The 20,415-nt window shown below is 44.3% G+C and overlaps 1 protein-coding gene across 5 annotated transcripts in view; it reads right to left on the bottom strand.

Moving 5' to 3' along the window:
* Positions 1-20,415, bottom strand: part of syt1a (synaptotagmin Ia) — a 173,385-nt gene that overhangs the window by 65,946 nt on the left and 87,024 nt on the right. For 2 of the 5 annotated variants that reach the window (XM_040140611.1, XM_040140601.1), the window contains exon 1: positions 11,478-11,563. The exons of 1 other annotated variant lie outside the window; for it this stretch is intronic. In XM_040140611.1, coding sequence (XP_039996545.1) covers positions 11,478-11,488 — 11 coding nt within the window. In that variant the 5' untranslated portion in view covers positions 11,489-11,563. Of the gene's footprint in view, positions 1-4,332; positions 4,378-11,477; positions 11,564-11,912; positions 12,066-20,415 lie in introns of those variants that run through there. 2 more of the 5 variants (XM_040140629.1, XM_040140639.1) reach the window with 2 other exon arrangements.

Raw genomic sequence — 20,415 nt, forward strand, 5'->3', positions numbered from 1 at the left:
TTTTTAAATGGAAAAAAAAAAAGCCAGCATCAGAAGTTTTGTGAGAATCTAGTCGTTCAGCAGCGAAAGGAGAAAACGTACTGCGACAGCACAATCAGTGTTTAAGCAGATAAGGCCTGGGAAGCCTGAGGGGCTCTCTCATTATCCTCGATGAAGGCTGGACTCCACTTTCTGTGTGGGAAAGGAGGGAGGAGGGAGGTCGGGAGCGCAGGTGGAGGGGAGAGTCATGCAGAAAGATGGAGACAATGCTGCGAGGAGGAGATAAATGAAGCCGGTGTGTCTCGGCCACACCAGGGAGAGGACAGCCATCTGCGCGCTCTAGCTGCAAAAAAGCTTATCTTATTACCGCCCCTCCCGAAAAACGGGAAAACTTTGTTGCCCACCTCTCTGTCTCTCTCTTTGTCTTCTTCCTGTCATGCGTCCTTTCAATCACATCTGTATTTCTGACACTGACAAAACAGTGTAATATGAATCCAGTGTGGCTTGAGACTTAATTAGAGCCTGTCACAGTTCTAAATTTATGCCAGTTTATGAATGTGGATGGCCCTCCTCCCCACTACCCTCTCAAGGCATTCCTGGGTCATAAATTGAAATGAACAGACCTCGCCTGAAAATTACCCAGTTTAGATTTCCACACTGTGTCTTCAGAATTTTTGACCACCACCTGGGTTAAAAAAAAAAAAAAAAAAAAAATTATGGACAAAGCCATCCATTATTATCCTGTCATCCACCAGCAGTGAACAGAGCCAGAAACTATTAAAGCATACACATCACCAGCGGAGATAATCACCACAGAAAAGAAATCACGACATGATGCATTTAATCACTAAAGGGTCACTGAACGTCCAGTTCGTTCATTCAGCGCACTGTGATACTCTGCCGTGTGCTGGGGGAACGCAACTCCGGGGTCGACCCTGAACCCTCAACCCCACCCGCCTGCGCAGCGCTGCCTTGGGGCCACAAGCAGCTCCCAACCCACAGCGGTAAACACAAACGGCGCACAATATGCCCGCGTACACGGCGAAAGAAATGACTCCAGGTGCCGTCACCACTCATCATGCTGACAAAAAGAGGATGCAGCTCAGATACTGTGCGAGTGGTATCATAAAGGTGCACCTAGACAGGATAGGGTATTTTCTGGATGCTCTGGGAAAAACCGTCAGGCCCAATTGAATGTGATCTACGCAGGAATGAATACAGGGGTGCCTGATGAGCGTCAAGAGCACAGAGGAGCCGGCCCATTTTAAGAGCCGACTGACCTGACAAAGAAGGTCCTCGCCTGGGCAGAAGCGACCTTGTGAAGGACGACAAAAGCAAGTTGTAGGAAGACATAAAACTCTGAGCATCACAGAGCAGCTATCATTTAGTATTTCACCGTAGGCGTGTGATGCTGAGCAGTTTGCTGCCATTTTGGGCAACATTTGCTGGAGAGACAGTTGAAGGACTAGTACACGTACATGAACTGGCTAGCCCCACACGCTGCGCTCGAAGGCTAGATTCCCTCCTTAGTGCCAGTCAAGCTTACTAGAGTGTGATGCAGGCGGGGGTTGATTGATGGACTAAAAAGGGGAAGAGGCAGGTGGGGTGGGACAAGCACAGGGGAGAACCGAAGGTTAGACATAGTCACTGATCTAGCTGGGGCATTGGGGGAAAAAAAATAAAATAATAATAATGAAAAAAAAAAAGTGCCTCCAGGGCGTAATTCAGCTCACTAAAAGCTCTTAAACCCTCAGCTGCAACACGACCAACACTTTCCGCTCTCGTCCAGATGGCGGAAACATGGAAAGAATAATGTGACTGACATAACATTTTGTTTCCAATTACACGGCCGCTGTAAACACCGAAATCCATCTTTTTTTCAAGTGAGTGTCTACGCTGATTTATTTTTGCCCGTGCCCCTTATGATACAAGAACATTTTTGTTTGCAAAACAAATCTGAAGAATGTAATTACATGTAAATCAGTAAACAGCACCTCGTAGCAATTTCCTTGTACTGGACTGACATTAGACATAATAACAGTTTGTGCTATAGTGATAAATAATAAATACTTTACCTTTTTATCTACCAAAGAAAATCATCTGAGGACATGGGAACTCTCCAAGTCATCAGTTTGTTTGGCTCGTTGATACGTTTTTAATAGCTTTTGGACAAAAGGAAAGATAAATGGCGCAGTGGAATAAGCCACACCAGGCTACACTTGTTAGTAAGATCAACGTTGTTGTTTGTGGCGTTTTTTTTTTTAGATTTGCTGACAATCAGAAAACTAAAGAATATCCTTTAAATGTCAGCACAAATTCCCAAGCGATGTAAAGCAATCACTTTTATCACTTAATCTGTCAATTATTTCAGTGATTAACAGGTTAAGCATTGGGTCTATGAGATGTCAGGAAATTATAAAAAATAAAAAAAATAAATGGGCCAGGGTGGGATCTCATAATTTCTTGTTTGGTCTGACCAAGAATCCAAATCCCAAAGATTTTCGATTTTTAAATTATATAAAACAGATAAAAGCGACAAATCTTCATGTGAGCAGATGTTTGGCAATTTTTTCTGACGTAGACTAATCGATCGTCGCGATCAAACTTTCTGTCAACTGACGTGTTGCTTCAGCGACGAGGTCCTGGGTGAGCATGCATGAAATGAGCAATGTAAAGAGTTATCAGGATACGTGTGTCAACGTCTTATATCTAAAAAAAGAAGCAACCAGGTGAAGGTGCAGTTGTAACAACAATCGGCACAGTGCGGGAATGAAAAGAGAGGTTTCTGCTCTTAAACTCGATGCTGCGGGATGATGCAACAAAATGCAAAAATGACCAGTCCGCAGTTGCACAGAGTAACCAACCTATTATTGAGCTGCACCATCTCAAAGTAGCAAACATGTTATCCTGGCCCCTGTACTCACTCCCTATAGACAATTTAGTCCCGAGGGTAAACTCTGACCACGCAGTGACTACTGGTGGAAACGGTAAATTAGCACAGAGTATTCAATAAATGTCAGACTCAAGCCACCATAATCCAGCAGCTCGTTCTCCGCGTGAACTGCACTCTCTCTCTCTCTCTGTGCATCCTGGGTAATTTGTTTCTCCTGGGGGCTTAACATATCAGGAGCCAGAGAGGTTATTTATACTGACACTTATGGCATAGAGAGAGAAAAAGAGGGGACGGTCGGGGTTTGGTGAGGTGGGAAGAGAGGCTGGATTTGTATGTATAGGATACTTTTCTAAAAAGAACTTTTCCAGACTGCCAACATAGTTTTAATTCCACAAGTTCTGATGTTGTAAAGCAGTAGCCTGGTTGACACAGCCCCCCTCAACTTTGGTACTTAACTTCCTGGGATTTTAACTTTACTTTCCACTCCAGGAAAAGCACCCTTAGAATGATGATTAGAAGCTGTTTAACATGATATGGCGCTAGTCTTCACACCTCGGTGGGTCACAGGCAATAGACTCGAATGTGGAAGGGTGGAGTTTGTTAATTTGGTTTCACATTTTCAGAAAAAAAAGTGTTCCCCCGAAAAAATCCAGTCAAGACTTTTGGCACCGGGTGAAAGTGACAACGGATGAATAACGCATGAGCTCAATGCGCTGCCGTTAATCACAGTAATCTCACACAGTTCTGTCCTCCAAACGCGCGCACACACACACACACACACACACACACACACACACACACACACACACACACACACACACACACACACACCTCCATCTCTCTCCTCTGATCTGAGAGCAGGTGATGTGAAATCGGGTGGCGCTACTAAGGAGCTAGAGATAAAGAAATGGAGAAAGAAAAAAAGTGAAAAGCAAGCATTGGTGTACCCGCTAAACATTTCACTTTCAGTTCTCTCCTCGCTTTTTCCTGGCTTACTGAAATTCATCACAATGCGGGTGTGTTTTGGGGATATGTGGGTACTCCTCTAGTGGAAATGCAAAGGCACTGATTGCGTTACGCCAGGCTTTTTAAACCTGGCTTTTGTGCAAGTCCTCACCAAACGAACGCGGGGAAAAGGTGAATGTAGGCTCGCGCAGAAGCCTTTTGCATGACCCACTTGCCTCCCTGTACTCAGCAGGGAAGCGGAGAGAAGTTGAAAAGCTCTGAAAACGTATCCGCAATGCTGCCTCCCCCCTCAGCCGAGGCAATCATGAGTACATAAATCACAATTTTGCACACGTATTCACGTCCGTACAATGCAACTGTGAGCCCTCTGAGACGCGTCTGTAATAGGATCTGTTTCTCCCAGAGTGGACTTCCTTGATGGGGTAGCTGATAATATACTCCAAAGTGGACATCTAAGATCAGTGATTACCCTCCATTTACCGCAGCTTGCTCACCTTCAAGGCACGTCGATGCATCAAAGGACAGAGTTTGGAGGAAATGCCTAATCTGAAGATAACCTCCTGGCTTCTTCCTTTCCGTGACAGCCTTTTACCACGATAGATCCTCTAATTGCAGTGAACCGGGACTGACCGGAAGGCTACTGAGAGATGGCGACACCGCCCAGGTGACCCTGGTAAACAGAAAAAGGGAACCGCTGGACATCTAATTCTTTTCCAAAACGCTTGCAGTAGGAGCACAAAAGACTGTGTTTTGTCTTTGCTCTTTTATGGGTTGACAGGGTGAAAAATCAAAGACATTGATCAACAGCAACCAACAGAAGAGGAGGTGGGATAAATCTAAACTTGGTTTTCACTTACCAAGAAGGAAGGTCAGTCGACAGGCTTGTACCGCACTCAGTAACGAGAGCCTTTGAGGTGCCACATCCTGAACACTGTGGGTTTTACCTTACTTCATCTACATGTAAACAATATTCTTCTTAGGAGAATATGTCAATTCGATAAAAACTGCTGAATTAGATTTGGATTTTTACACATATATATTTCTGTGCGTGTCTGCATGTTTTAGGTTTCACTTGTATACACTGCCCAGATTGTTTTTATACAACATGTGTTTCTTTGTGAAAAATGACCAGAATACAGTCTAATATATACATATATATATTACATGTGCATATTCATGCAACTTTGCATAGTAATAGCCTGTTAGTTCTACATAGTGCTAGCATCCCCTGGGTTTGAGTAATGTGTTTATATTCCCATATAAACTAAAAATGTCTTTTACGACTGATTACAGCATAACAGTTAATATTCAATATTCAGGAGTTTTCTCTGATGGTGACCTTTCATGATCCAGGAAATTAAAGGACTGTCTCTGCCATAATGGGAGCTGTGCAATCACTGATTTTGAAGCCGACCCTCAGATCAAAGAGCGTCAGTCCAGGTGATGAGAGACAAAGAGACTGGACGATTTATGGGGAGAGAAGCTCCCATATTTTCGGCACAATACTGTCTGACCCCAACACAACGGGAGGAAATGAATTCAAGATTAGTCCAAACAATCAACGTTGTGAGCTGGTTAATGATATACAGAGTTTTTCTCTTTCCGTCATTTTAATCCTTTTCATACCATCTTATGCCGCATTCCGTCGAACACAAAACGAGGCTTTGCTTGGTGCTTCAACTACTGAAAAACCACTGGGTTGTTGCTATGCAACAAATAAATATGTTTGAGGTGTGCTGCTCTTGAGTCTCCTTTTACCTTTCAGTAACCTATGCACTGGAGGCAGAGAAAAAAAAAATTGCACCTCCTCGGTGCTGTCAGCTTTGCCCCCTTCCCTCTCTGTAAATAGAGGTCTCTGGTGAATATGCAGCCTTCTGTGGAGTCAGAGATGTGGCGATAAAGAAGTAGTCTTCTTTTCCGTTCAGATTGCAGCACACAGCAAACTGATTTACACAGCGCAGTGACAAAGACGACAGCTGCGGTGTACTGAGATGGAAAATATATCCGCGTTCCATCCCTATCATCACCCCCTCCCTTCCTTCGCCGCTTTCTTCACTTGAAGTCCAATTCACATCGCCTCTCTGTTTGACGTGCCCCACCTCCTGCCGTCAGCGTCTCTGCGGCCCGGCGTCAGGGTTTTCTCTCCTGGAAGGAGAGGTTATTGACGGGCTGCCTCCTTGAGGAGGAACTGACAAGCCTCTGCGGTCGGATCAGAGGTTAAAACCACACGTGCGAACTATCTCCGGCCCTGTCGGCTTGACACGAGAGAAATTAACTTGCGGAGGCCGGCGGCCCGAGTGCTGTCTATCCTGCCATACACGCGTGGTCGTCAGCCTTCCTGCCGGCTTGCACACTGGGATAAGCTCCCAGTTTATTAGTCTCCGGCCATCGCGCAGTTTACGGAGACGAGTTAATCTCGGAGGAGAGAAAAACGACCACACCTTAGTTTTATGGCGTTCAGAGTTGGCAAGGAAGAGGAGCGAGGCAGGGCAGAAGGGAGGAGACTGAACGCGTGGATGCCTCCCAGTTCATGGCAGCGTTGAGCCAAGCAAACACAGCCACGCGGGTTTGCCTCTTTTCCGGACCGTGTTATTAACACACCAGTGGAGAACACTTAACTCATGCCTATTCAATTATGCTAATGCAAACATATACAAATGACCCTGGTTAGTTATTAGCTGTCCCAATTAGGGGACATGTGTGTGGGGCTTCAGAAGAGAGAGAGAGGAAGATAGATAGAAAGGAGTGACGGGTGGTTTGCTGTCCACTGGTGAGGCAGAAGCCTTTCGGGAAAGTCTCGCAGCTTTCATTGTTTCCGTCGGGGTACGTGGGCAGGGGGGGGGCTTGAGGATCCGCTGTACTTGGAGAACATGCGGCGAGGCACAAAATTAATGTCACGCTGAGCCCACATATGCATATTAATGTGGACATGTGTGCATACGTGAGGGTAAACGCATGAGCACAAGTGGCTCTTATCTTCCTGGTTTCTCTCAGTCCAAAGATCAGAGGGCAGGCTACATTTTTCATCTAACAACCCTCACTGAAATCAACAGTTTCCACGTCAGATTTCACGCCATCTTACTGTGTTCACCGTTTTCAAACAGAAGATGTAAAATAAATCTAATTGATTCATGAAACCAGGCGACTTACAAACCGCTAAAGAACACACAGCTGTAGTTATTTTAAAAATGTTATTGTACTGACAGGTGTACTAAACTTTACATACAATACACCTGAATCACGGAGCAGTGATTTAAAATGCTTACATACATATATAATAGATACATACATACAGTAAAACTATGCATAACAAATCCGTAACTGACTCATACATCTCCTTTATTACAGCCAAAGCAGATCAATCACATTGATTTGTAGTGTGAAATGAAGAATGGTCCTATGGGAGAGTGTGTTGCTCTTGGGTATGGTACACTCATGCTGAGCAGGGCAAAGATTCGGATTCGGATTCAAGATTCGGCGGTCATGATCTTTGTCAATGCAACAAGAGGACAGATAGGGTACTCTGTGAAGTCGTCAACGAACAACTGCTCAACCTACAGTTGGGAGTGGAGAGCCCAGGAGCTGTTTTTTTCTAAATAGAGTTTACATCGGTTAGTTTTACTCAAATATAACGTTTTTTTTGACAAAAGGATAAATTACAAAATCTAACAACTATGTCTAATCTCTCCTAAGGAAGTGAGAGATGGTTTCTGAGACATTGCGAATGTAACAGTTACATCGTAGTTGTTGTGCTTTCTCAAAAAAAAAAGTATTATAGATTTATGCAGTGGTGGAACAAGTATTCAGATCCTTGACCTAAGTTAAAATACCAACAGAATAATGTAAAAATACTCCATTACTGGTAAAAGTCCTGCAAGAAATATCCTACTTGAGTAAAAGTATATCAGTATTAGCAGCAAAATGTAGTTAGCGTATTAAAGTAAAAGTACTGGATCTCTCTGACTGATATATTATTGTATAAGACATTATTAGATTATTAATACTGAAGCATCAGTGTGTAGCAGCATGTTGCTGTCGTAGCTGATTAACATACAGTTTTACATACAGGGACACTAGATAAATCGGAGGGGCTGTGAGATGATTAACGGGAGAGGAAAGAAACAAAGTTCTGTTTCTGGACTTTTTTCTCTAATGTTGGATTTTTGGTGATATATTGGATCATTTGAACCTTTATTGAAATGAAACCCTGTGAGAACTTTAGAGGGAAAAAATCGCTATTTGGTGGAGCTGTTAGCAACTCGTAGACGTCTGGAATGTGACCCCGATTACACACTGCTTTTTGTAAGATGTCAGAACCCAAAAAGTTTGGGAAGCCACTGGTTTAATCTTTAACAATGCGTTGGAATTTAAAAGCTTGTTGTATTATCCATTGTGTTAAATCTTAATCTTAAAAGTAACTAGTAACTAAAGCTGTCAAACAAATGTAGTGGTGTAGGAAGAACAGTATTTCCCTCTCACATGTGGTGGAGGGGCAAGTATAAAGTGACGTAAAATGGAAATACTCAAGTAAAGTACAAGTAGCTCAAAGTTGTACTGAAGTACAGTACTTGAGTAAATTTGTTACTTCCAATCACTGGATCTATGTGTGTTTACATGATCTAATTTTCTAGTTCTTTGGTTTCTGTTCTGATGTAGCTTGATGCTACGCAATGAACACCAGTGATAACAATGGAAATGAGTCCAGGACTTTATCATTCTGTCCCTGGGCCTACAGATTAAAGGACATAGAGCTACAGAGCTGCAGGAAAGCACATCCTGACTGTACACTGACTGCGACAAGATTTGATGCTCCAGTGAATTGTATGCGCTGTGGCAGAGCACAAACCCCGTTTGCAGGCTTTGCCACTTTGGCAACTGTTGTAATTATTTAGCCGAGCTACCTGCTTAAGTACCGAGCACTGTTGCCCGCGGACTCGACTGGCAGTCAGGGTGGGTTTGTAAACACAAACAGATTAAGGCTTGTAAATATTCAAACGCTGCCGTGGCTGCTCCTCGGTGACTGAGCCTTCTGCAACCAAAATGTAAAAATCGGTCATTCCCCACTGTGTATTATCTAATCACAATATGAATAATCTTTACAAACAAAGCAATATTCTCCCTCTTTGCGCCGCTTCGACACTGTGAGCTCGCAGCATGTCTCGTTATTTTTGCCATCATTCCTAACGTCTCCATTTCTTCCCGATCCTCGACTGTATGGAATACTGCTGCTGTCCACAAGAGGTTGTGCCGAAAGCTCACCCTCCTCTGCCCTGATGCCACCTCTCCCTCTCTGTACAGGAGCACTGTCCATGGTTCTGAATCCGCACAGCACGGCCTCAGCACAGAGGCTCTTCCCAAAGAGTGGGGGGGGGAGGGGCACACACACAAATTTTGCTGGCTGGGTGACTGAGTGGAGTCGCTGGGACCTTGTTTCAGCCAGGTCTGTCTGTAAGAGGCAACGGAGCCCGAGTATCAGCAGGCAGGATGTTCCACGCCCTGTTTGCTTCGGAGCTGTCACATGTGAAAGCGCCATCTACTAAAGGGATTGGGGGGGGGGGGGCTGGAAGTCGGAATACATCCTCTAGATGGATATAAAACATGACTGGGGTTGGGGCTACATGGAATATCGCCCGTCTCAAGAAGAATGATCTCAGTAATTCTTACTTTGCTCAAATGTGTAAATTTCTCGGTCAGCCAGTTGAATGTGTGATTTAAAAAAAAAAAAAAAAAAAAAGAGAGATGAAAGCAGACATGCTGCCTTTCAGCAATCAAAAGCATATCCTGTTATTTCCACGTTCTGCTTCATGCCTGTGTTTTAACATTCAGACAAGACACAATGCGAATGTGCATCCGGCGGGATGTCGTGTGAAAAGACCGGCTGATCCCTGCCCCTGACGGGCCGACCCCTCGTCACTCTGTCGCTCCGCAATGTAGAAAAGCCAGCCAATCAGAGCGGATGAGTCACAGAGGGAGCGGACTGCGTCCAGTGGACCGAAAGGAGCTGCCTGCGCTGGGCAGCAACACCGTAACGTCCATGGGTGGAGTGATCCGGTCAGAACTCTTGTGTACGCCAACACCCACATACAGAAAAGGCAGGTATATTTACAAATGTACATACAAATGTTAAAAGGATCATTTTTCCCTCCTCCATTACACTTTTATGTCTTTCGCTCTGTTTTTATTAGATTTATGAGACAAGTTCTTACTCCCGCTTTAACACTGCAAGGTTGTGTGAAGGTCAGCATATTGCCGAGGTCGGACTCGGGCCACGCTGTGTTTAAGCTTCACGCTGGTAAAGTACAGTACGTGTCACTCGAGTGAGAACGGCCGTTAGATAAACAAAAACACTGTGTGAATGGGCCGTGTGAACGAGTGCCAGAGACGCTCATTAACTATAGATGCCATGGGAGCTCTCGCAGCTGGATACACATCCCACACTATGGACACACGCAACGCAACATTTGTCGAATCACATGACGGTGCCGGTGGGTGCAATATTTTTCCAAGAAAAACAATCGCATTGTCCTCAAAGTGCATGAATCATGTTAAATAGCTTGCATGAATGACTCGGGATTTTACACATCAACCTAATGGCAGAAGTGGCATAATGTGAGCGGTGAGTAGCCTGTTCAGGTCCACTGCTGGATGTACAAATTCATTTTCCAATCAGCCTCAGAGGCACTATGGATGTGAATAGGGGTTAGTGGACCTTGTAGGAGAAGAAAAGGATTTGGAAGATAGTGGGAAAATGGAGTCAAAATGGAACTGAAATCCAACTGAATTGGTTTTGTGTCTGAAAAGACCGAAGCTGCGTGTTGGCTTTCATGGCTGGTTCCTGCACAAGACAATGGAATCAAATAGACAGGGGCTATTTGAAGCCCCACAATCTACCAACCTTCGCCTCTTTGATGTTTCTAAATGAGGGAAGAAGGGAAAAAAAATCAAAGCGCAAACGTTATTAAGAACAGAGAAGCTTTGTTCAGCCTCTGGCCCTCTAGTCTGTTTTCCGTTAAATGGTCCACTGTATGCCAGCATGCATGGATGGAGGGCGGGATGGTAAGGAAGAGAGATCGACTAGTTCATTTCAGTTGAATCCGGGACAATCAGGACAGAGAGGGAGAGAGGAAGAGATAAGGGATGACAAAGGGGAAATGACAAACAGCGGGGAAAGGCAGTGCAGCGATTCGATTACAGTATAACTTCTCATTAAATGACAAAGAGAGCAAGCCCTGAGTTAGGAAGTCATGGTATCATACTATCGGTACAACAGCGTGCCTTTTCTCTTTTCTGGAGGGGGATAACTGTCTCTCTTGACTTCACTGCTTCCTACGCTGCCACATTGAGCCTGACCCTCCTGGGGAGTAAGCTTATCCCTGCCTGTCAAAGATCCAATCAGCTGTAAAAGCCACATCCAGCCCGGTCCCCGCTCACAAATGTGGACGTAAACACGTAGGATTCGCTCACTTTCGAAGGACGAGCGAACACAATTCGAGCCGACACTTCAGAAGAAGAAAAAACAAACTGATTATATTTGTAGAAACTCGGATCTCTGGCGTGAGGACTGAACGGCACGCGATTTGAGGGCAAAAGGAACAGTTGCAAAACAAAAAAAGTGAGACAGAAAAAAAGCGCCACGAACCTTCGCACCATCTCCAGTTTCTCCAAAATGAATCTGATCTTGGAAATTTGGGGTTTATTTTTAGTTTTAGAGTCATCCCTGTCTATGTAAATCTATCATCCCCTGACATCTGTCATCCTGGATGTGCGGCTGTTAAAAAAAAGCCACCACACCTCCTCCGCTTCCGCCTCCTCCTCTGTACGACCTGACTCCTCCAATCACACGTACAGTATAGTGTCCTGCGAGCCGTGTTTGCCGACATGCCCACACGCACATGTGCACACAACAAAAGCAGCGCGTTTTTCCACATTTCACCCAGGCAGCACATGTATTGTTTTCAAAGCAGCACCACCAATGAGAGCTCTCACGCCATTTGACCATATAACCATGCTGTCCCCATCTCAACACTGTGATCCACTTATGGTTTTTTTTTTTTTTTTTTTTTTGGTCTCTTACCTGGCAGCACGCGGTCTTCCCTGGGTCCTCTTCACGATCCCAGCAAGGGGGTTCAGAGCAAGTTCTGCTTTTGCTGAGGGAGCTCGATGTGGCACTTTAAGGAGAAGGAATAAAAAAGAAAAAGGAAAAAACAAAAAAAAAACAAAGGCTCAAAAAGCAATGTCCCGTTTTTTCACCCGACGGCTCAAGAAGCACTCACTATCACACACTCGAACACCCAGTCAACAGCTCCGGCAAGTGAGCAGCTCGCTATTCCTTCTCTCTCTCTCTCCCTCACTCACTCTCTCCCTCTCTCTCCCTCTGTGTGTCCGTGACACTCGCCTTCTCTCTTCCCGCCCACCTACTCCAGCCCCCTCCCCCAACTTCTCTCTCTCTCCCTCTCCCTCTCCCTCACTTGCTCTTCTTCTGTCAGACGAAATGCACACATCCCCTCTATCTCTCAGCTCACTATTTTGTGACATTTTCCCCACCCACTCACACCTTCTGCTCCACGAAAACAAATATCAGTCGGAGGTACTATTAGATGAGCCTTTCCACACATCGTCAACAAACTTACTCTTGGTTTATGCAGTAATTTCAGGCGATAGTTTCTCTTGGAATAAGACAAATTGCCCTTGTGAAAGCCTAACATCATCAGATGGTCTAATTAATGAATAATGGTAGTGAGACATTCATTCTGTATCTGACTGTAGTTCTGCCTCCTTTTTTAAAAACACCACCACTACTCATTCACACTTATTTTTCTTAAGTCTCTCCTCTCCATCCTCTCTCCCCGTCTTTCCGTCCCACTCCCCCTTTCCCTCCTTCTATCCTCAGGTGTATTTGATGCCACTCACGTCCCATTTTTCAGACAGCGAGTCAAGGGCATTCCCGGAGTAAGTGTATGCTAATGCTCTGCCTCAAGGCGCTGCCTGGCGTCCCCCTCAACTCCCAGGCCGACCAGATGTGGCACTCAGCTCTCCCAGGGAGGGGGCAGCAGATGCAAAGGCAAAAGACAACCAGCAGCAAAAAGCTGCCAAGCGACCGAGTCTCATTTGACCACGAAAATTGACACAGTGAGGCCAACAGTGCCCGACCTGATGGCGGTGGGGGTGTTTAATCCTTTCCTTTAATGCAGAAGTACTTAGGCCTAGAGCAAGCTTTAGTTTTCAGCAATGACAAGGCATTGTTAACAACAACAACAAACAGCCCTATGTTAAGCCCTAAATGACAATATATCATAATAAACGTACTGTAGATATTCCCCTACATTTTAGATATGAGGTACACTTACTCACTTACACAGTAATTCATTCTTTCATTTACTCGTTTACTCGCTAACTCATGGCCGGACCGTACGAGCTGCACGTTGCCTCCGCTGTCCTAGCCTGGCATGGAACAGGGCCGCTTCGAAGAACTTTGCTGAAATAAAATAGCTTAAAACTGTCAAAATGTGTTTTTAAGTCGGGAAATGACTTTTTTAGGAATATCGAAACATTCATAAACACATTTTGGTCGTTTCCAAATAAATAAATAAATAAATACATTTTTTTTAAAAGGATTCAGGTATGGTACCTTACACTCGAAGAAACATCACGAGCCTACCTTTGAAGAGGCAAAATCTAATTTTTCCTTAAACTGGCATAGATTACAAGACGTGACCAAACCACAGAGTAACATATGGTATGCTGAGACTGCAGATGGAGCTTTATTTTGGTGGCTGTTATGGATGTCAATATTATTTATACTATTTTCTTGGTAAATGGTTTTGAAGCTGACACAACCTAAAATTATAAGGCAAATATTTATGCCTTCTGACAAGTTCTCAAATTTTTTTATTTTTATTTTTTTACGAGATTAAAATCGTGCGCATTGAATTGCCATCCCGCTGACCAAATTATCTGTTGGCAGAATGTTTATCCTTCTCCCAAACCATCCTTTAAGGCCAATCATAGGCTCATAAACAAAGGATGTGATTAATACTAACTGAAAAGTAAAGGGGGCTCAAAAAAATTGTATTCATACCGCGGAACAGTACCACATTTTAAAACACTGAAAACATTAAACATTTGCACGTTGCCAGAATTCTGACTGGTACTTTCTTTGCGCTCTGGTCTTTACCGTGTTATGTTAATTGTGTCACAGCCAGTACTGTGGTCTTGTGGCACAGTGCATGCACATGACCTATCTGTCTCCTCGTGGGGTGTAGCTACATGTTAGTCGGAGACTTACAATAAGTGAGGAGGCAGAGTTGCAAGGCTTTTACTCAAGAACACGTCTGGCATGACACATGCCTCGTGCTGGGATCAAACATGAGACCACTAGGTTACAATATAGTCCATCGAGGTTTGTTGCCCACAACATTAAACATCGGCCGTTACGAGAGTCTAACCCAAAAAACCCATAGTTTTCATGTGTTTCTGTAATTCCTGTCTGCCTTTAAAGCCACAACAAGCCACAACTCATTTCCCTGACAGTTCATCTTGCATCCAATCAATCCTCTCCCTGGGAAATCCTCGAGTTTACCTTCCGAGTGTTCGCTTGCTTCGTCTTGCGAAGCCTGTGAATGCATCCATTCCACTCTACCCTACATCGGTCTTTTACACTCATTCGTGAGCATGCTAGAGAACAGGAAGTCTGCAGCAAACTGTAACACTGCAAGATATGTGACTGCCGGCGCGAACAGATGTTAGACGTGTGTGCGCTGTATGTGCACATCTGTATGTCTATGAAGAGACCCAGTGTGTAAATAAAGCGCTAAGGCTGATAGAACACAATGAGAAGCATGGCATTGTTGACAACAGACAGCAGGACTGAGGCAGGACTGAGGCAAAGCAAACAGGGAGTCTGTGTTAATGATTATCAACTAACACCCTGCCTGGACACTGCACAGCTTGCTCCTCTGGACACAAGCTTTGGCTCACCGGCTCTGTGCGCGTTATGTGTGTATCTTGTGTTATGGGGCTGCGGGGGGATCGATGCGATGTGGTCGGCGCAGATCTCTGGCCCAGCAGTCTTATGGTTCGACCGTAACGAGCAGGGGAAGAAGTGCAGGCCATTCTCTATGGAGAATATCTTGTTGTCTATCCCAACACAGCCGGCTAAACACACATCCCAGCACTGCAGAGGCCATTTGCTGTAACAGCTAGGGGCTGGAAATTGCACACCTCCAACACCTCTAGGCTTATCTCCTCTGCAAATGTAAACTGGCTGGAAGATAACAGTTCTGGCCAAACAATTTCTCTGAGAAAGAGAGTAAACACTCTGGAAAGCCTATATACTTTATTAGTTGTTTTGAGATTAATGGCGCTCTGAACAGGAAAAACTTAGGCAGCTGTGAAATCGCTAATGATTGAACTGGGTCTCTGGGTGCAGATTACTGTCCTCTGTGGACATCACTGAGCTCTAAATGTGCAGTTCATAACTGTATGTTAAAACAACTACCAGACTCAAATTAAAAGATTGAGAGAAAAATATTTCGACTGTCTGAAAATCCTATTATCTGCCTGAAAGAATTCATATTTCTTTCCCCGAAATGCAAATCTTGATAGTGATTGCGCACCTCGCATTCAGAATCCATTAAATTATCACTTTATTTGGTTACTCTGGTATCATGGAGAATCACTGCTAGATACTGGGGTCAATCATTTATTTTTAATAAAAAGAAGAACTTGTAGTTTTGCTTAAGCGGTGATAGAAGCTGTGCCTGAAAAATCTAGGACACAATATGGCCACCTCCAACTCAAACTTAAACACAAACTTCTAATAAAAAGATGTCGGAAAATGGCAGTGCCGTTTGAATGACAAGTGACTTTTAAACACTGCAGAGTGCAGAAAAACCGTAGTATTGACAGCTCAACATCAGTATAGGGCAAAAAAATACCATGCTCTCTAAATATCACCAGTGGCTCCCAGAGCTGGAGAGAGTATCAATTTAAAGACATAATTGAGTTAAATATACCTTTAATTTAAATGTAATGTAAGATACTAGACAGTATAACAGAAATCATCATCAATAGCTTGAAAAAAATGCTGAAATTGAACATAATGACTAAAGAGCAGGTTTAAAACAGCGCAGCAATGCTATCAAAACCTTTTGAATTTTATCAAAAAGTCAACCCCTTTCTAGTACAGTGTCTACTGTAACGCCCACTTAAAAAAAAGAAAAAAGAAAAACACATATTATGCCCTTTGCACGCAACCTTCATCACCTCAGTCTTGGCATAGGGGGAGAGAAACGGCACGAATTGAAGATTTCTGAAGAAACAAACAAGGGATATGAACAGGAAGGCTAAAAAAGCAAAATCTTTCAAACCAAGAGCCCTCAGTGGTCAACCTGAATAGAACGAGAATGGAAAAAGGAAGACGAGAGATCAACAGGGTCAAAGAGGAATGAAAAGGACAAAATGGCATTTAGAAGAAAAAGGTGGGGAAATAAAAGGAGATGGGTGAACAAAAAGGACAATTTCCCAAATGTCAGGAGCGTTTGAACGGTCACCTCTGGCCACTGCAAATCACTGGTCTTATTCAGCCACTAAAAGAGAGGATGTGAAGCCTTAGAATGGGAAGCAGCTTTTAGAGCTCATCTATACAAACCAGTACTGGCTAATTTGACTCCACAAACTGGATCAGATTCTATTACATTTGGACAACAACGAAAACCCCAAAAGTTACCGTCTTTTGTCATTGTGCTATTATCTGCAATGTAGGTAAAGGATCACCAAATAATCCTTGACACTTGTACGTTCTGGTTGAGATTTTTTTGCAACTCCGAACCCTTGTCGTTCCGTGTTAACAGTTGCCGGTATGACATAATAAACGTTTAATAAAAAACGTGAACATTTCTTTTGCGGGGCCGTGATTAGAGGCAAACTCCGGTCCCTGGCGAGAAGGTCGCACGTGCCCATTCACCACCTTGTTCTATGCACGCTTTCCTCCCCGCGACAGATACACGCGACTCTCTGCGTTGGCACTGAATGTAAATCACCTGCGGGAGAATCTTCTAAAACGGCGGTAATAGCCAGAGAGACGGGGGCTGCACCTTTGTCCAAAGCCATGGACAACGTCTGCCTTCACACTTGAAAGGAACAAGAGCTGGATGTCTTTAAGAGTCAACAGAGCACTATTCTTAAACTGACAACTACAACGGGGTTTATTGAAGTGGGGTCTAAAAAGGTGGGTTTTCATTTGTAGCCCTGGTGCGTCACGCACCACTAGCCACAAAAAAAAAAAACGCTCAGTGTTTTCCACCGATCCTCACCCACATGGCACACTTGGCAGCTCTTTGCAAGCAGCACCTTCATTTACAAAGACAACAGCAGTGGACGACAATACCAACGATCTCCGCAGACTAATTACACTCATTTTGAGACGCCGGCTAAATCTTACTTTTACTTTTAATGCATTCAAGTTGCATTGCTTTGACCCGCCCAGAGTATCCAGAGCTAATTCTGTCTGAGACAGAGACATGCACTTCCAAATGGAGAAAAGTAGCCGTAATTACAGCTGAAGCTCTCATTTAATCTCCCTCTTCTTCTCTCTGTCTTTCTCCGATTCTCTCCCTCTCATCCTCTCTCTTTCTCTCTCTCTCTCTCTCTCTCCCTCTCCACATCATTTTAGGAAGCTGCCACGAATTGCTTACGGCTTCATCGGTGGATAAGTGGCTGTTCAAATGCGGCGCTATTCACGGAACTCTTTTCAGTACGCACAGGTGCTCCTTTCACCGCTGCCCGGCTTCTCTCGCTCACATGCCTGCTGCAGATACGGCCCTGCGCACCAACTCCCGCCCACACACGTACACACACACACACACACACACACACACACACACACACACACACACACACACACACACACACACACAGACATACAGCACACACGGTCACACACAGAACACCTGCTGGGGTCGGCTAAAGTTGCCAGTGCCACTGATGTCCCACAGATGTGTGACTGTCATCTGAGCTAACAAGAGTAGCAGAGGAAGCCCAAGGAGCTGCTTGTTTTTCCCAAAATTTCCCTTCTTAGACTGCAAAAATCTCCGTCGGGTTATAAGGTTACTTAAAAGGGCCATAACTGAGGTTTTGAATCTTTTAGGCGGTCAGCTACAGATGGCAAATACTTATTCTGTTAACCATCATTCAAAGCGTGTTATCAACGTATGGTAAGTGCTTTTGTTTGATTTCCTAACTTCCATTTATTTTTTTGTGTACCGTGAAAGTTATTTGTTGTCATTTAAAAAAAAAAAAGTATTATTATCATCTTGTCAAGTCACGATGTGCCTTTGAGCTGGTGCGCTAACAACGCAACACAAATCTCAGGGAAGGCTGTCAAAAAAACATTGCATTTCGGTTTTGGAAAATCAATCTTAACTCGATACAAACAAGCCGAAAAGGATGTTTTGAAAAAGTTTGTTCGCTATTTGTTATCCACACTGGTGAAATTAATAGTTTCTCCCTGGAATTTAAAACGTTGATTTAAGAGCAACGGTGTACTCCCAAAAAATGGTCAACAGATATGTAAAGCAGACACAATGTACAGTACAGTATACGGGCCATTACAAAGCATCGGACAGGCTTAGTTATGTAATTACCCCATTGCTGCATAGATGACCTTATTTATCTGCTCACTTTTACTTTTGGTTAAACACAAAACCAGCGGAGGGTAATGCTGAGGACTCCAGTCACCGGGCAGCGCCATACACAGAGGTCACATCCCGTCCATCCCGGCAGTGATAATTAGGACATTCTTATGGAGAGATGAGTGGTCCTTTTGACCTGAGAGTCCCCTTGACTCACACACACATGGGGAGGGGAGAGCAACCTGAGAGGAGTTCGTCGGGACCGATGACTGGAGCCCTGAAGACTGAAAGGCACGCTAAGGCAGAGAGACACACACACACAGTACAGTGTGGTGAGTGAGCACACATCTTACATAAATCAAGCCACCAAGGAGCATCGTTGTGCAGACAGACACGGCGCGGTTATTTATTTATTTATCTATTTATTTGGAGGGGCCCCTGTCTGGGACGGGATCAAGGCGTCAGCGCTGGCTGTTAGAGTGCCCCAGGCCGACTCTGTGTAGGGGACTCAGAAGGGGGATTAGTGGGGATTTAGAGAGCAGTAATTACCCTTGCCTGTGGAGGGTCTGGTAATTAAATTACCTTAGCAACCCCGTTACTGCCCAGCCGCACAGAGCCTCCAAGGTCAGCGAGAGGGAAATTTCAGGGAAGGCCAAATTTGTTTTGCATTGTCATCGGAAAACATCGCCTTTTTTGTCGCTCCGCACATCAGTAAGACGCATCTTTAGCTTGTCAACTGAAAATGTGAGAGGGGATCACATGCATTATGCATCATGTTCAATGTAGATGCGTTATTTTTCTATATGTTTTTTCCCGTATGTTTGAGCAAGTGACACAGCATCATCAGAAAACATAATTTGTGCCATTATCACACAAACAGAAAATGGTGGGGCTGTGTTGTGCTTGGGGAGAAGCGTACATTATGTTACGAATTTAAAGCTATAGTTTTTTTTTCTTTTTTTTGGAAAGCACTATTGTTTTCAAGTGGTGTGATACTATGGTTGAACGCAGGATGGAAATGAGCTTTTCTGAAATGAAACTATGTGTAGCTGCCATCGGGGTTCAGTCATAAGGCTAACTTACCATTTCTCTTATGGATAGTCGGGACACAGAGAGTGGATTAGTGGTTAAGTGAGAAACGAGCTGAGGTTAAAGACCAGTGGATTTGGAGAGAGAGAAATGACACGGAGAAAAAAAAGAGAGAGATGCTTGGGAGAAGCAGTGGCTCCCACACAGACAGGAAAGTCTCCATCGACCACTGAACAGCACTCGCTTTTATGGCCAAACTGACATATAAACATACTACCAACAACTACCATGCAGAAATGCAGTCTCACTTTCATCGCATGCATATGCTCTGAATTACTGACTCTAATATTAAGAATAAGCCGTGTCCATAAAGAGAACTTATCCACTTAAAGTGCCATTGACATTTGCTACAAAATTCATCCCTAATGCCCGTGAAGCTCAGCGTTTGTCAGCAGATTTTTTTTTTCTTTTTTTCCTCCCTCTGTAGAGCAATAAGCTGCAGCGGCTCGATAAGATCCCAAAGCCACATACTGTCCATGTCGCGCAAGCGTTCCCGCAAACACGGACGCACGGCGACGTGCGGATGTGGACACACGTGAGCAATTGCATACACTCAGCCGAATGACACTCAAACGCAGACCTGCATTCTTCACCGGGACAGGGGGGAATCACTGAAATGTATTACTGTGTAATTAACTGCCAGCCATTCCGCTGCAATGACAGGGAAATTAATCGACTTTTCTCGCTTTAAATTCCGATGACACACTCTCACATTACACAAGGTTCCTTGTGATCGTTCAAGCTTACGGATGAAGGCCACCGGCCACGGTTGTATCGGTGGATCTTGTGAGAGTCTACCACAACAATTATCCTACCCCACCGCCAAGTGAGGACACCAGACCGCCGGTGTCCGAAGTA

This window comes from Xiphias gladius, chromosome 2 (genome assembly GCF_016859285.1).
Source record: "Xiphias gladius isolate SHS-SW01 ecotype Sanya breed wild chromosome 2, ASM1685928v1, whole genome shotgun sequence".
Taxonomy (NCBI): Eukaryota; Metazoa; Chordata; class Actinopteri; order Istiophoriformes; family Xiphiidae; genus Xiphias; species Xiphias gladius.